Source organism: Macrobrachium nipponense, chromosome 17 (genome assembly GCF_015104395.2).
Source record: "Macrobrachium nipponense isolate FS-2020 chromosome 17, ASM1510439v2, whole genome shotgun sequence".
NCBI lineage: Eukaryota > Metazoa > Arthropoda > Malacostraca > Decapoda > Palaemonidae > Macrobrachium > Macrobrachium nipponense.
The window spans coordinates 79,755,154-79,773,701 of NC_087210.1; the positions used below are offsets into that span (position 1 = coordinate 79,755,154).

The 18,548-nt window shown below is 37.4% G+C and overlaps 1 protein-coding gene across 1 annotated transcript in view; it reads left to right on the plus strand.

The window, feature by feature from the left end:
• The first annotated feature begins 6,955 nt into the window (after positions 1–6,955).
• LOC135195965 (protein FAM181B-like) overlaps positions 6,956–18,548 on the plus strand; it is a 19,677-nt gene continuing 8,084 nt past the window's right edge. Inside the window, exons 1-3 of the mRNA XM_064222468.1 lie at positions 6,956–6,993; positions 7,481–7,515; positions 14,512–14,799. Coding sequence (XP_064078538.1) covers positions 6,956–6,993; positions 7,481–7,515; positions 14,512–14,799 — 361 coding nt within the window. The remainder of the gene's footprint in view (positions 6,994–7,480; positions 7,516–14,511; positions 14,800–18,548) is intronic.

The window sequence follows — 18,548 nt, forward strand, 5'->3', positions numbered from 1 at the left end:
ATAGCCATTACTTTTGTTGTGGTCTGTACGGCAGTCATTTTTTCAAATTCGAGGGATGAATTTTTAGAAATGTTTCATATAAATATATACAAATGTATATATATACACATATGAGTATTCCAATAGTCTCAGTTACCTTTTGACTTACTTTTTCATGATATTTTCCATTCCTTTTCCCACTGAAGTCCTTGAATTCCGAGAGGAAATGAATGGAGAAGTTCTCCTTACCCAGTGGGATTCGAATCTTCTGTAGGTGGAAGAATGAGGTCAGTGCCAACCTGTGTGTGTGTGTGTGTGTGTGTGTGTGTTTACTTGGAATATAAAATATTGAAAACCTGCCAGTTCCTCTTGTAAGCATCAGGGGTATTAGCATATGCTTAGCTGAGTTAATTTATAAAATAGAATCCGAGTGTATCTTTCTTGTTGGCACCGGGCGGGGTAAGTAGGGAGTCGGAAAGGTTTGGCAGAAGTGACACATCCACCCTCCTCCTGCAAACTAGTTTGTCCTCACTGGTGTGGGATGGGTAGGTAGGGGAGAAATGACAGGCAGCGATGGGTTCCAAGGCGGCGTACCACGCCATCAAGATCGCAATATTATAATAATAATTATTATTATTATAAAGTAAGAAATAAATGTGCCTTTTATTGATGTATTATTCAAACATGTTCCTCAGTTTAATCAGATTTCCCATTGACATTTGCTCTAGACTATTATAGGTTATTTTTCTATTTATTCTCGAACGTGTTTAGTTTTTTCTTCGGGGGTTCGACTTTGGAAGTGACAGCTACTGAGCTCATTTATGTTAGAAGTCGGCCCACTTAACCCTTAATATACTCCGGGTCTCTCTCTCTCTCTCTCTCTCTCTCTCTCTCTCTCTCGTCTTATTTAAAAGTCATCTTGTCAGAGGTGCATGATAGACTCTTATCTTCTTTAGCACTGACTTTTCTCATATTTTGCATTCTCTCTCTCTCTCTCTCTCTCTCTCTCTCTCTCTCTCGCTCTCTCCTCTCTCATTTGGCTGGATTCTTACCACCTTATCATCGTCACTTTCTCTCTCTCTCTCTCTCTCTCTCTCTCTCTCTCTCTCTCTATGGCTATACTCTTACCACCTTGTCATCGTCATTTCTCTCTCTCTCTCTCTCTCTCTCTCTCTCATTTGGCTGGATTCTTACCACCTTGTCATCGTCACTCTCTCTCTCTCTCTCTCTCTCTCTCTCTTAATTTGGCTATACTCTTACCACCTTGTCATCGTCATTCCTCGCTCTCTCTCTTTTCGTATTTCAACTAATCTTCTCATTAGATGTATGCTGGACTCTCTCTCTCTCTCTCTCTCTCTCTCTCTCTCTCTCTCTCTCTCTCTCTCGGGACCTTCCTTTAGCACCCCTTTATAGGCAATCCCAATCACACGACGAACAACTCTCCAATGGCTATGATTTCACGACGAAGTCTCCATGAAAATTCCATAATAGAGTTTCCTGATTATATCGTCGTCTCCTGTATTGTTATGCTGCCGTTAGCGCTGCTTTCGGTTGTAAAATTCGCCGGTCCTTAGCAGGAACTGGTTTTATTTTATTTTATTTATTTATTTTTATTTTATTTTATTTTATTTTTGTATCTCCGTGGAAGTTTGGTGTTGTTGAAGGAGGGTTTGCCTGCAGGTTTTTCTGGTGTGTGTGTGCGTGCGTTTATTTGACTAATTTTGTGAAATGAATGAAAATATTTGCCCTGAATATGCTATAACATCTTAATCTTTCTGGAGTCTTAATTCGGTGTCTTTGTTAGTTAGGAAATTATAATATTCAATATTCATTTCAGGTAATTAACGCCTTTTACGAATACTAAATAGTCATTTATAACATTCCAATATTCATGTCAGGCAATTAACGCCTTTTACGAACACTAAATAGCCATTTATAACATTCCAATATTCATTTCAGGCAATTATCGGTTTGTCAGATATTAAAACTTAAATCCGAGATGGATGGACAAAATGTAATTTGGTTCCAACTACGAGGGAATATACAAAAGCTAATTGTACCAGCATGCTCATTTTAACCAACTAATTAGAGCATCTTGAAAGACTGGTTTTCTAGTTGCGAGCACAAAAAAAAAAAAGAAAAAAAAGGAAACGAGGCGAATGCAAATGGGGAAAGTCTTGAGAAACACATTTCAGGAGGTAACGAACTCAAAGGCAAGTAGGTAGATTCGGCAGTAAAATTTGGCAGAGCGATAATGGACCACTGATTGTTTTTTTTTTTTTTTTTTTTTTTTTTTTTTTGCTTAATAATTCTGACCCCGTTCTATTCCCATCGAGGAATTTACCGTGGAATGGAGCAATAAGAAAAAAAATATTCATGGAATGGAAATGTTAAAGAATTATGGAATCGAGAAATAATAAGAAAATAATATTTATGGATTAGAGAACTAATAATAAAATATTCATGGAATGGAAATAAGAAGAAAATATTCATGGAATGGTAAAATTAAAGACGTAATTTCCCCGTTACATTCCCACCTAGAAAGTGACCGTTCCCAACGAGAACTTTACCATTCCCAACGAGAAGTTGACCATTCCTACCGAGACTTTAACCATTCCCAACGAGAAGTTGACCATTCCCAACGAGACCAAGTAGAAATTGGCCATTCCCAGCGAGAACTTTACCATTCTCAACGAGAATTTGACCATTCCCACCGAAAACTTGAGTATTCCCAACGAGAACTTGACTATTCCCAACGAGAACTTGACCATTCCCAACGAGAACTTGACCATTCCCACCGAGAACTTGATTATTCCCACCGAGAACTTAGCCATTCCTAACGAGAAGTTGACCATTCCCACCGAAAACTTGGCCATTCCCAACGAGAACTTGACCATTCCCACCGAGAACTTGGCCATTCCCAACGAGAACTTGACCATTCCCACCGAGAACTTGGCCATTCCCAACGAGAAGTTGACTATTCCCAACGAGACGTTGACCATTCCCAACGAGAACTTGACTATTCCCAACGAAAAGTTGGTCATTCCCAACGAGAAGTTGACCATTCCCACATAGAACTTAACCATCGAATGGAGAAATAAATAAAATCATGGAATAGAGAGAGAAAAAAAATTATTTGACCCTCTCTATTCCCACCGAGAACTTGAACATGGAATGGAGAAATTTAGAAAAAAAAAACATTGAAATTAGAGAGAGAGAAAAAAAAATTGTATGTGACGAATCGTAAGTACCTAAAGTACCATTGATTTAGATATAGTAGGTCTCAAATATTAATCACAATCTACTTCAGAATATTATGATGCAAAAACAGATATGTAAACTGAGATTATCATTCAACAATTGTCACCTGGATCCCAAGGTGTGAGGAGTGAAGATAAGAGTGTATGAATGTTGTACATTCCACTATGAAGCTGGTTTGCATATGAGGGGTGGCTTTAGAGAGTGCAAAGATGACAGTCACTGTCAGACTCAGGCTTTGACTACAGAATCGTGTATTACGCGCCCCCTCCTTCCCCCGCCCTGTCCCCCCCCCCCCCCCACACACACACACACACGCACACGCAGGTCACCCTCATCTTGCACTCATGCGAGAGAGATAAGGAAACAAACCATTTTATTTATTTACTCGTGTAAATATTATTTGCACTTTATTATAATAGATTGCTTTAGTGCGTGTTTATTATCTACAATTTACATGTTGCATATTGCAAATTACTCCGTTGCTGCAACATGAGCCCAGCAGGGTTCCCGGGGCCTCTCTCTCTCTCTCTCTCTCTCTCTCTCTCTCTCTCCTCTCTCTCTCGTTACTGAGGTTTGAAGATTACTTTAATCAGTAAAAGGAATTCAGTTTTTGATAGTTTTGAATTATTGTGGTTTCTCTCTTCCTCTACTTTCATTTATGCTTTTGGTTGATGAGAATATTATTAACCTATATTTTCTGACAGCTAAGCTGCTTCTGTCTGTAACATTTACCGAGTTAGGCTCGGTATGGACCTTATAAAACTTTCAAAGTGTTGGGGTAGGTCATTACTAACGCCTTTTTCCCTCTGTATACGAGGCAGCAAATTCTTTCAACTCGTTTCTCACGTTTATGCATTTTTTTTTATTTTTTATTTTTTTTAGGATTTATTGCTCATTTTTACCTGTTCCTTTCTTCAATTTGTTGCTAATTTAATCTGTATTAATTCTAAAAAAAATTTTTTTACTTTTATTTTGACATTTGAGCATTCCATTTTTCGGCAGTTCAACTCAGGGTCCAGAAGGTATCTCATCGTGTGTCATTAGAATAACTATACGCCAAAAGTATTTAAAGGAATTATAAGTAGTCTCTCTTATTTGCTTTCATTAAATCCTTCTTATTATCATTTTTCTCATCAGCATGTAGCTGGCGTATCAGGTTTCCCAAGGATATATAAAGATTTCAGTTGTCTTAGGTTTATTTCCAATAACGTGCCGACAGCGCACAGGCAGTCATTTAAGAGAGATATAATAATAATAATAATAATAATTAATTATTATTATTATTATTATTATTATTATTATTATTATTATTATTATTATAATTATAATAACAATAATTGATGTCGCAATACCATGGGACACCAGAGTTGAAGAGAAACGTAAGGAAAAAATGGATAAATATGAAGACCTGAAAAAAGAAATAAGAAGGATATGGGATATGCCTCCTAAGGAGGCAGGATGCAGCCCGGAACCCCACACTATAGATACCACCCAGTCGAATTGGAGGACTTTGATAGCCAAAAAAATAAATAATAATAATAATAATAATAATAATAATAATAATAATAATAATAAGATAATAATAATAATAATAATATAATAATAATAATAATAATAATAATAATCATAATAATAACATAATAATAATAACATAATAATAATAATAATATGCTAGAGACATGTTTTATTAAAAGTAATGCAGAATTCACAGAATTGATTTTATACAAAATTCTTTCAGTTCTCCTTATGATTTGTGCCAGAAAGACAAATCATAAGGAGAATTGAAAGAATTTTGTATAAAATCAATTCTGTGAATTCTGCCATTATTTTTTAATAATATTAATAATAATAATAATAATAATAATGACAATATCTTCCATTATTTCAGTTCAGTTCTCGTTTAGGGCACCTGGTTGCTGCTCGTCCCTTCATCCAAAAAACTGAAAAGTTGTCATTTATCTTAGAAAAAAAAAAAAAAAAAAAAAAACGTGCGAGTTAGGTACAAACTTTCGCTCGTTTGCCAAGGGGATGTTCTTCAGATTGCCCGAAAGCTACGAGTGCTTGCTATAGCGTGCACTTTCAGGAAGTGGCAGCCTAGTTTTTTATATTTTTTTTATTAAGGGGTCAGAATAGAAAGAGCAGTTAGGAATGACGAGAGCAAGAAGATTAGGAGAGCAGTTTTTGTTTAAATTGCTACTGTGAAAACTTCAGTCGTAGACTATAGAAAATCACGCGATGTAAATACTTTCTTGAATTAAAAATGCGGGAATAAGGAATATTAGTTATTGGTCAGAGTTTCAACATTTACACAAAGTACAAACGTTAAAACTATAATCTGCTTTTTATGAAATGACAAAAGGTAGGAAAACTGGAGATGGAAAAATTAGAAATGATAAAATAGTACGAGAATTAGCAAGTTTCTCATTACTGAGCTACAAATGAAATAAACTTTAACCAAAAAACGCTGTAGGAAAACAGTTAAAAACAAAATTACAACCCAGAATATCGGAAGCTTGTGATTTGGTAAGTGTCAGATTTCTTTATGTGCAGAGTATTGAACCCTTCTTTCAATTTTCAAAAAAGTTTGAGTGTGATTTGCTTTTCTGTTCGTTTGAATTTGAGGAGAGAGAGAGAGAGAGAGAGAGAGAGAGAGAGAGAGAGAGAGAGAGAGAGAGAGAGAGAGAGAGAGAGGAATTCTGTGTGTGACAGTAGAAGTGTTAAGTCTGTTATTGCCTTATTTTTCAAAGTATTTTTTGATCAACATCAAGTGCAAACAGTGCAAACCATTTTGGAACCAACCCTCCTGTTCCAGATATTGCCCTTAATAAAAGTCGGTTCCGCATATTCCAGGGCTAAATCCCGTCCTCCTCCTCCTCCTCCTCCTCCTCCTCCTCCTCCTCCTCCTCCTCCCCCCCACAAACATGCCTTTTCTCCGTCCGAAATATTTTCACTCCCAAGCCGCCCGCCCGAGGACCCTCGTAAAAGCCCTCGTTCGCGCCAGATATTTTCTCTTTCTGGGAATAAACCTTCTTAATGCTTCAATTAGAGAAACACGCAAACATGAACCAGAACGAAGATCACTTAGGATCGGGAATTTAACTGCCTTCGAAGTCCCTTTTTAATGCGTCAATTATAAAAACGCCTCGTAATATTTCCTTCTCGACTGGTTGTGGATGGTTGAGAGACCTATAGTAGATTCACTTTAACCGTGCACATCTTATGTCTAGGCCAGTCCCTTACGACGCTCCTGATTGGCTGTTGATAAGCCAGTCACAGGGCTGGAAACTCTCCTCAGTCTCTCTCGAGAGTTCACATAGGCGGGATCTATGTTCCATCTCTCCTCAGGAGAGGTGGAACATACATCCTGCCTATGTGAACTTTCTCGAGAGAGACTGAGAGTTTCCAGCCCTGTTATTGGGCTTATCAACAGCCAATCAGGAGCGTCGTAAGGGACTGGCTTAGACAGCAGACGTGCACGGGTATTGTGAATCTACGATAGTAGTATCATCGTATGAATGACCTTTGCATTTTTAAAAACAGCCCCCCCGAGAACTGTTACTAATTAGGGGAGGCATCATTTAACGACCCACGACGTTCGGGTCGCGAGGAATCGTTACTTCTCCTCTTCGGTATCTGATTATTACAGCGGGAAGTTCATCTTCTTCCCAAGATTTTAGCGCCATTATCGCAACATGTTGTCCTGCTCGCTCGCGAGATGGCGTTTACACTTGACACAGTGTTGCCAGTCTACGGGTAATGTTTTCCACGACAAAAACATCTCTAGTTTATGTATCCAGTTGTTTTAAGTTTTAGTTTTAAACTTTCCAGGCTTTCCCATCCCCTCCGATCTCAATAAACTCTAATTAGGCAATGACTGATTCAGTAAACATAATTTACCCGCGATGGCGTTGACACTTAGCACAGTGTTGCCAATCTACGATTAATGTTGCCAATTGTTTTTCACGACAAAAACATTTATGGTTTAAGTATGCAGTTCTTTTGAGTTTTATTTTAAACTTTCCAGGCGTTCCCATCCCGTCTGAGCCTAAAAAACTTTAAAAATGAAAGCGCTGATTCAGTAAAAATAATTTAATAGCTTCGTATTCAAAGGGTTGACGTTACTAAACAAACATGGCAACACTGCGGCTAGACCTACTATGTTGCTGGCGGCGCCCAATGCTCGTTAGGTCTACCTCGTCAGTGTCAACAGTATATCTAACCGCTGGTTGGCCCTTTGTAGGTGCGGCGGCGGCGGCGGCGGCGGCGGTGGCGGGGGTCAGTTTTATGTCTGTTTACTGTTACATTCGTCTCTCTGGAGCTGTAAGACAAGACGTTAACGGCGAGATCATTCCTCTTTATAGCATTGCACGCGAATCCCTGTCTTATCGGTGTGAGGTTGGTTGTACGCGTTCAAGTTAATGATTGTAAAACGTTTGTTTAATTGTTATCGCGTTTCTTACTCCGTGCAGTGCGTAATCTCTCTCTCTCTCTCTCTCTCTCTCTCTCTCTCTCTCTCTCTCTCTCTCTCTCATTTTATAAAAGGCTGTCATTTTCCTCATATATTACCGCTCGTCTATGTCGAAAGGCTTTTTTTCCTTTTTTTTTTTTAGTGTAATTCCTTCCCTTTTTTTCTGAAACATGCATACATTGCATATTACTAAACGTATATAAGGGATTATGGAATGAAACGTAATGGTATTTTATAACGTCAGGCCTGGTTGACGTCATATGAAAGTTATTTACTCGCGTACGACTATTTTGTACTTTTTGTGTGCGGTTGTTTATATATATATATATATTATATATATATATTTATATATATATATATATATATATATATATATATATATATGTATATATATTATATATATATATATATATATTATATATATATATATATGTGTGTGTGTGTGTGTGTGTGTGTGTGTGTGTGTGTGTGTGTGTATAAAACACCCAATCACGTGCGGAACAAAAGTTAATTAAATTTTATATTATATATATATATATATCTATATATATATATATATATATAATATATATATATATATATATATAATATATAAAATTTCCCAACCTGAATTTGAGAGAGAGATTACCACACTTCCCTCGTCGAAGACAGATGAAGCTGAATATAGATCATTAGACATTAATCCATCATGAAAAGGTTATTGTTGATACATTTGAATGACGGCCCTTTCTTCCGAATGTGAAAATCATCTGATGGATGAGTGAAGGGATTTTTTTTTTTTTTTTATGATGTTTATTATACTTTGGGTTCTTTTCCAAGAACAGTTATTTGTACTTGTGCAACTAATGCATCTTTATTGGAACTTCTGAAGTTCAAGCCAATATGCAATGCATTGCTACCATAATAATATTCTCCTTGCCTTTCAATACATTTCTATATGTTTACATATTTATTAATGTGTTTTTTATTTTTATAGGGTATTAATGCATTGCATGGGAAAGTAAATACACAGTAGTATGTCTGTTTGATTTTGTTCTTTTAATATATCAAGCAGAAAGCTGTCGATGACCTAGGACCGTGCAGGTCATCGAAAGCTTTCTGCTTTATATTTTTTAAATAACAAAATCAAACAGACATACTACTGTGGATTTACTTTCCCATTTTATCGATTCATGTAATTTTGAGTGTTATTTGAATGCATTGCATTGCATTGCAAAAGCTGTGCCTGAAGAGATGATGGTGACATCTATTAAATCTACTAAACTCAAACTTCCTAACCGAAACAAACCCTGTCATGGTTCAACCTAGAGCCCCCCCCCCCCCCCCACCCAAGCCCCCATTATTGCCCCCCCCCCCCCCCCCCACCCCCCCCCCCCCCCCCCCCCCCCCTTATCTGTCCTACTTTATGAATGCTTTGCATTGCAAGCAAAAGCTTTGCCTGAAGAGATGTTTGTTGACATCTCTTAAAACTACCAAACTCAAACTTCCTAACCGAAACAAGCCTTGTCATGGTTCAACCTAGAACCCCCTCCCCCCCCTCCCGAAGCCCCCCCTCACTGCCCCCACCCTTATCTGTCCTTTATAGCTGACAAAAAAAAAGTTAAAAATGTACCGAAATCGAGTTTTCTGTATAGCGTATCATGCTGTATGAAACTCTCAGCCGCACCCCCATGAAAACGTCAGCCACGGCCCGGTGGTGGCCTGTGTTGTAGGCACGATCATGGCTAACTAAAACCTTACATAAAATAAAAACTACTGAGGCTAGATGGCTGCAATTTGGTATGTTTGATGATCGGAAGGTGGATGATCAACTTACCAATTTGCAACCCTATAGCCTCAGTAGTCTTTAAGATCTGAGGGCGGACAAAAAAATGGCCATCTTGGTAGTTTTCTTTTATAGAAAACTAAAAACGACTCGGTTCGTTTCCATTAGTTTTATTTCCACAACTCGCAAGATGCGAGATTAAAAAAACTTGAGTGGCGTCGTGAACCCGTCCCTACGTGCAAGAAGGATTTTTTGCCGTTTTCACTTTAAGGTATTACGTATTGAGCTGCAAAAAAAATCGAATCGCCTAAATGCGTCAAATATTTTTATTGGATAAGGCGGCTGTAGATATGTAAGGAAGGGTCAGTGTCCTCTTTTTATTTATTTATTTTTTTAAAAAAACTTATTTTTCTTTGTAAGGAAACTATGAGAATCACTATTAAGGCGTCAGTGGATATGTAAGGAAGGGTCATTGTCCTTTTTTTTTGAAACAATGAAAATCACTATTAAATGTGAAAGGAAGTTTTTTTTTTTTTTTTTTTTTTAGGAAGCAATGAAAATTACTATTAAGGCGCCTGTGGATGATATGTAAGGAAGGGTCAGTGTCCTTATTATTTTATTTATTTATTTATTTATATTTATCAATGTCTTTTTTCTTTCCCTAGATCTTTTAGGAAGCACAGGGAAACTCACTATTTTGATTATTAAGTTGTCCATCGTATTTGATACTTCAGATACAAAGACAGAAATAACCCTAGCAATATTTATAAGTATACTATTCTGGTCCGCTGGTATAGGGGTTAGTGTCGTGGTATACCACTCAGATGTTGCGGGTTCGTGTCTAGCCAAGGGATATGAATAAGCACTGGGTCTGTATCGTGATCAGTTATTGCTGCAGTGTGGGGTCTTTACCGGTGGGAGGTTGAAACCAACATTCTTTGGAAGATTGAATTTCAAGTCAGTGGCCTCTTAAGTGGGCTTGTTCCATGTTAATAGGTTTTATTTGTTTAAATTAATAATAATAATAATAATAATAATAATATAATAATAATTAGATCAGAAAACCAGGAAACAAATGACAATACACAAAGCACTACACCCAAGAGCAAATACGGACAGACTATACATAACACGAAAGGAAGGAGGGAGAGGACTACTAAGTATAGAGGACTGCGTCAACATCGAAAACAGAGCACTGGGGCAATATCTGAAAACCAGTTAAGATGAGTGGCTCAAGAGTGCATGGGAAGAAGGACTAATAAAAGTAGACGAAGACCCAGAAATATACAGAGACAGGAGAAAGACAGACAGAACAGAGGACTGGCACAACAAACCAATGCACGGACAATACATGAGACAGACTAAAGAACTAGCCAGCGATGACAATTGGCAATGGCTACAGAGGGGAGAGCTAAAGAAGGAAACTGAAGGAATGATAACAGCGGCACAAGATCAGGCCCTAAGAACCAGATATGTTCAAAGAACGATAGACGGAAATAACATCTCTCCCATATGTAGGAAGTGCAATACGAAAAATGAAACCATAAACCACATAGCAAGTGAATGCCCGGCACTTGCACAGAACCAGTACAAAAAGAGGCATGATTCAGTGGCAAAAGCCCTCCACTGGAGCCTGTGCAAGAAACATCAGCTACCTTGCAGTAATAAGTGGTACGAGCACCAACCTGAAGGAGTGATAGAAAACGATCAGGCAAAGATCCTCTGGGACTTTGGTATCAGAACGGATAGGGTGATACGTGCAAATAGACCAGACGTGACGTTGATTGACAAAGTCAAGAAGAAAGTATCACTCATTGATGTCGCAATACCATGGGACACCAGAGTTGAAGAGAAAGAGAGGGAAAAAATGGATAAGTATCAAGATCTGAAAATAGAATAAGAAGGATATGGGATATGCCAGTGGAAATCGTACCCATAATCATAGGAGCACTAGGCACGATCCCAAGATCCGTGAAAAGGAATCTAGAAAAACTAGAGGCTGAAGTAGCTCCAGGACTCATGCAGAAGAGTGTGATCCTAGAAACGGCACACATTGTAAGAATTGGAGGACTGTGATAGAGCAAAAAAAAAAAAAAAAAAAAAAATAATAATAATATATATATGTCTAGCCAAACATTGTAAACGAATCATTGGCTTCCTTTACTAAACGCATTCAGTCTTATTTCTGTTAAGTCATGGGACAGTTTCTCTCTCTCTCTCTCTCTCTCTCTCTCTCTCTCTCTCTCTCTCTCTCTCTCTATAATATGTATGCATTTATTAAGGATTTTCATTTTTTTTTTTTTACAAGAGGAGGAATGTTGCATTTCAACTTAAATGTATTGAGCCCTTTCCTCGTACTTCTTCCTAATGAATAAATTCCATATACTGAATAATAATAATAATAATAATAATAATAATAATAATGATAATAATAATAATAATAATAATAATAATAATTATAATAATAATAATAATAATAATAATAATAATAATTAATAAATACAACTGCGCAACTGGAATACAACTACTTACAAGCTCTGGAATAAGACTAGCAGAGGTTAATATCAGGAGAGGGATCTTCCAGGGCGACTCACTGTCCCCACTACTCTTCGTAGTAGCCATGATTCCCATGACAAAAGTACTACAGAAGATGGATGCCGGGTACCAACTCAAGAAAAGAGGCAACAGAATAAACCATCTGATGTTCGTGGACGACATCAAGCTGCATGGTAAGAGCATCAAGGAAATAGATACCATAATCCAGACTGCAAGGATTGTATCTGGGGACATCAGGATGGAGTTTGGAATAGAAAAAAGCGCCTTAGTCAACATACAAAAGGGCAAAGTAACAAGAACTGGAGCGATAAAGCTACCAAATGGGAGCAACATCAAACACATAGATGAGACTGGATACAAATACCTGGGAATAATGGAAGGAGGGGATATAAAACACCAAGAGATGAAGGACACGATCAGGAAAGAATATATGCAGAGACTCAAGGCGATATTCAAGTCAAAACTCAACGCCGGAAATATGATAAAAGCCATAAACACATGGGCAGTGCCAGTAATCAGATACAGCGCAGGAATAGTGGAACAGACGAAGGCAGAACTCTGCAGCATAGATAAAAAAAAACCAGGAAACATATGACAATACACAAAGCACTACACCCAAGAGCAAATACGGGCAGACTATACATAACACGAAAGGAAGGAGGGAGAGGACTACTAAGTATAGAGGACTGCGTCAACATCGAGAACAGAGCACCGGAGCAATATCTGAAAACCAGTGAAGACGAGTGGCTAAAGAGTGCATGGGAAGAAGGACTAATAAAAGTAGACGAAGACCCAGAAATATACAGAGACAGGAGAATGACAGACAGAACAGAGGACTGGCACAACAAACCAATGCACGGACAATACATGAGACAGACTAAAGAACTAGCTAGCGATGACACATGGCAATGGCTACAGAGGGGAGAGCTAAAGAAGGAAACTGAAGGAATGATAACAGCGGCACAAGATCAGGCCCTAAGAACCAGATATGTTCAAAGAACGATAGACGGAAATAACATCTCTCCCATATGTAGGAAGTGCAATACGAAAAATGAAACCATAAACCACATAGCAAGCGAATGCCCGGCACTTGCACAGAACCAGTACAAGAAAAGGCATGATTCAGTGGCAAAAGCCCTTCACTGGAGCCTGTGCAAGAAACATCAACTACCTTGCAGTAATAAGTGGTACGAGCACCAACCTGAAGGAGTGATAGAAAACGATCAGGCAAAGATCCCCTGGGACTATGGTATCAGAACGGATAGGGTGATACGTGCAAATAGACCAGCCGTGACGTTGATTGACAAAGTCAAGAAGATAGTATCACTCATTGATGTCGCAATACCATGGGACACCAAAGTTGAAGAGAAAGGAAGGGAAAAAATAAAAAGGATAAGTATCAAGATCTGAAAATAGAAAAATAAGAAGGATATGGGATATGCCAGTGGAAATCGTACCCATAATCATAGGAGCACTAGGCACGATCCCAAGATCCGTGAAAAGGAATCTAGAAAAACTAGAGGCTGAAGTAGCTCCAGGACTCATGCAGAAAGAGTTTGTGATTCCTGAGAAATTTGGGAGGGGGCACATATAATAAGAAAAGTGATGGACTCCTAAGGAGGCAGGATGCAACCCGGAACCCCACACTATAAGTACCACCCAGTCGAATTGGAGGACTGTGATAGACAAGAAAAAAAAAATAATAATAATAACGAAGTTCGCGAGTGTATGAGCGGATATGGTTGCAGAGATAGGGAGACTGGATTATTACGGATATATCCTTAGACATTTTTGTATCAGATTTCCTTTCGGTTTCAAAGACTATTTTTCATTGATTTTGGCACCACTGAAATTCCAGAACACTCATTATAAGGTAAAATGTAGCTTTTTATAGCTTAATTTTTTTCCAAAAACTCTTTCTATTTTTAATTGACTTTGGCAACACTGAAGTTTCAGAACACTCATCATAAGGTAAAATGTAACTTTTTATTACTTAATATTTTTTCCAAAAACTCTATTTTTAATTGATTTTGGGGACCCCGAAATTCCAGAACGCTCATTATTGTCTGATGTAACTCTTTATAACTTTTAAACTGTAATTGTTTTCGCTCAAATGTCTCGCTTCATATTAGTAGAATATTAAAATATACTGATTTTTCAAGAATTGATGTTGCCAAAGTTTTTCATGATTCGTGTGTGTGCGCGTGTAAAGACCGAAGTTGGAGCGGGCAGAGAGAGAGAGAGAGAGAGAGAGAGAGAGAGAGAGAGAGAAGAGAGAAGCTGTAATGAGGTGTCTATTTCGTCTTATATTTTCCTCCAGAAATCCATCAGCTGCTACTACTCCTCTTCAATCTACCCAAAAATCACAGTAAGTAACCCACGTCCTAAGCACTTTCAACACCAATTTCTCCGACAGCATTTAATTGCTCTCCATTATAGACAGCGTTATTTTGTTCCTCCCCCAAAAACCAATCAATTCCAGAAAACCACCGCTGCTGCGGCTGCTACTACTGCCGCCTCGTTGTCATCCAGAATCGAAAGTTGCCTTTTTCCAGTTTCCGAGATCGGTCCAGGCCAGGCGTCGGCGGCGTCGTCGCGCCCGCGCTAAAAGTCCTCCTCCCTTCTCCGGCCATCTGTTCGGCCTCTGGTTTTGTGCTCCGTGGCGCCTTTTTGTCAGATTTTGCCACTTTTTGCCGCCAGATTCTCGCAATGCGAGGCAGTTACATAGAGATGTGTGTACTTATTCCTGGGGATACTCGTGTTCCTTTCCGTAGCCCTGTTTTCTTCGCGTGCCACTGCGCTGGAGAGAGAGAGAGAGAGAGAGAGAGAGAGAGAGAGAGAGAGAGAGAGAGAGAGAGAGAGATTTGTCAAGTCTTGCCTGTCAGTGTATTTTTATCCTGTAGGGGAAACGTTGTCAGCATTGCTGGTATATTATATGTATATCATATATATATATATATATATATATATATATATATATTTATATATATAATATATATATATATATATATATATATATATATATATATATAGAATATAATATATGAAGTGTTGGCATTTTCATTTTATGATGAGCATGTTAATAGAGAGATACTTGTAAATGGCTTTTCGAAAAATGCTCTATTTTTTCGAAAATTACATTTTTTCAAATAATGCTCTATTTTTTTCGATTGATGCTCAGTTGTTTTCGAATATTGCTCTATTTTTTTTAATAACGCTCTATTTAAAAAAAAATGCTCTATTTTTTTTTCGAAAAATGCTCTATTTTTTCGAAAATGCTTGTTTTTACGAAAAATGCTCTTTTTTTCGAATAATGCTCTTAATCGCTAGTTATCCGTCAGTCGTACGCCGTTATGTAATGCCAAATGTTATGCATAAAATCCATAAGAATTAATATCATTCTTCTAAACCTATATATTTTATATATACACTAGATAAATCTGGCTTTCTCTTGTTAGATCATAACTTGAGTAAATATAAGGCGAATAAATCCAAAACCAAGATAAGCATATACTTCCTAGACAGTTATTCAAAATAGCGTATCATTACCAATTCCAAATGTTTTTTGATGACAGCAAACCTCATTAATTCTAACATTTGAGCATCATATTTAAGCAAGAGTCTTCGTGAGGTGAGGGCTATTTTTTCCTGTTCCTCCAACGAGTTTCTTAACCCTCTAGCCATTTACATTCAGAGAGCGAAGGCCTTAACTAGGCTGTGGTCATCTCTCTCTCTCTCTCTCTCTCTCTCTCTCTCTCTCTCTCTCTCTCTCTCTCTCTCTCTGTCTTCAGGAGTTCGAGCGAATGTGCACTGCATTACTACCGTGATTCTATTCTCCCCGAATTTTAATACAGTTTTGTCTTATTTGTTACTTTATTCATTAATTGATTTAATTTTTCTTTTTTAATAAGTGGGAACTCTTCTTTCTGTATTTCCCTTTACTTCCTCTTACGTCTTCGTAATGAACAACTTAATATTCTTTGGAAGCTTGAATTTCCAGTCAGTGGCTCCTGTAGTGGGCTTGTTCCATTTGAATAGGTTTCATCTTCTGAATAATAATAATGATAATAATAACAGGCTTTTTTGTATTAGCCTTATAAGATCACTCTTTATTTCCTTAATATCACTAAGCACATAAATATTTTTTTATTATTATTCTGTCTCCTTTTGACCAGAAATGTCTAGTGATTTAAATAATAATAATAAAAGACTTTTTTATAATAACCTTATAAGCTCACTCAGTTTTTCCTTAATATCAGGAAGCACATAAATGTATTTTTTTATTATTCCATTTCCTTTTTAGCAGAAATTTTCAGTTATGCAAAAGAAAAAATAAATAAATAAAAGATAGAGAATATTTGGAAACACACACACATATGTTTACATTGGTCGCCGCGCAATTTTCTCCTGTTTGTTTTGGCTGCAAAGTAATTTTCCTGACAGGATCATTTGCGAAACCCGACGGACATTTACGTTAGTTGCTTTGAGTGATTTACAAATGGAGCTGTTATAGAAAGCAAAACTCTAGTAATTTGCCTTAAGTCATCAAAAGCTGGTCGGGGAAGAGCCACCAATTAGCGGGTCGTTCTCTCGACAGACACACAAAAAGACTGGAGGACGCCCAATGCTTAACTAGACATGATGGAAATGTATATCTGTCATTAATTTTTTTCTCTGAAGAATTAGAAAAAATCGTAAATGAATTCGGCTGCACGTACGTCTGGGGGAGTAGAAGGAATAGGTAGTTTTTAAGTGATTTGTGGTGCTTGTGAGTTTCAGAGAGAGTTTACTGGTTTTACAAAGGAAGTTACTGGTTTTACAAAAGGGTTTAGTGGTTTTACAAAAGGGTTTACTGGTTTTACAAAGAAAGTTTCTGGTTTTACAAAGAAGGTTACTGGTTTTACAAAAGGGTTTAGTGGTTTTACAAAAGGGGTTACTGGTTTACAAAAGGATTTACTGGTTTTACAAAGGAGGTTACTGGTTTTACAAAAGGGTTTAGTGGTTTTACAAAAGGGGTTACTGGTTTACAAAGGGGTTTACTTTTAAGTTTTACAAAAGGGGTTACTGGTTTTACAAAGGCACTACAGCATTGATATTGTGCCCTTATACTTCTTATTAATTTATTGACTGTTGTGTGTTTATGTGTATATATTTATTATATATATATATATATGTATATATTCGTGTATATATATATGCATGTATATGTATATATATGCATATGTCCTTTAATATCCAATTCCCTCTACTTCGGAATTAATATATTTTCAGGCATGTTAACCAAAGGGGAATTGTTTTTCAAGTTGATAAATCTAATTTCTTATCAACTAAAACAATTCCCCTTCGGTTAACATATATGAAAATATATTAATTCCGAGGCAGAGCGAATTAGATATTAAAGGACATTTGTAGCTTAATGCGTATACATATGAATCAAGGTGATGTGGTAAGACATATAACATATTTGTGTTAAGTGATTGGTCTATGTAGAATAATCGCACTATGTCTTGGTAGTGTGTGCATATTTCTCTTTTCCCAAATGGTCTTATTTACCATTGGAAGCTTAGTAAGATTTTTTAAAAATTTAATAGCAGTGTAAAAAATTAAATTAAAGAATGTTTAATTATTTTTAAGAATGAAAGTTCAGTAAACTGTTAGAATCCCTTTGAGCAACAAACGCCATGCAGAAATGAAAGTAAGAGCATGGGAAGAATGGAAACGATTTGTTTTCCAGTCTTCCAGACCCAAAGGCTGGAATTCCAGAAATCTGCGTTGACGAGATCTTAACTCAGGGAAGAATGGCAAATTAGCTGGAAATTACATCGTGAGGAACTTTACAAGAGAGAGAGAGAGAGAGAGAGAGAGAGAGAGAGAGAGAGAGAGAGAGAGAGAGAGAACTTTCGTATGGAATTCACAGCGATTCCAATTAAGATAAGAAGAGAGAATCCGTGAAACAAGGACACGCGGGAGACACGGGCCTCTGGAAACGGAATCTGGAAACGAAAAAGTGAGGCAAAAACAATGGGAGATGTCCGGGGAAGAGTTAATCTTTTTAAGTAGTATGACTGAGAAGATGCGCGCGCGCGCACGCCAGTGCATGCACACGGCTATTCTGCAAGAAGCGAATCGAGAGAGGTGGAAGGTACGTGGAGAGGGAGGCCAACTTTAAGTTTTTTTATTTTATTTTATTCTATTTTTACTTTTGGAACAATGTTATCAACTCTATGATAAATAATGGGTGTGCTGAAAAGGCGAAACTTTATCTGTTAACTGAGGAAGGCTTTGGTTTTAGAGACCATCTTGTTAATGTTTCCGTTTTAATATTTTGAATTTTCCTTTGTCCTTTTGGACCAAGCTATCAGCTTCATGATAAAGTAAGGGAGGTGTTGAAAAGGTGAAACTTCATCTGTTAACTCAGGAAAGCGTTAGGTTTTAGAGACCCATTCTGTTAATGTTTACGTACGTGGAAAGTATTCTTGAGAATGCGGAGAGTTCTGGTGAGAGTTCTGGTGAGAGTTC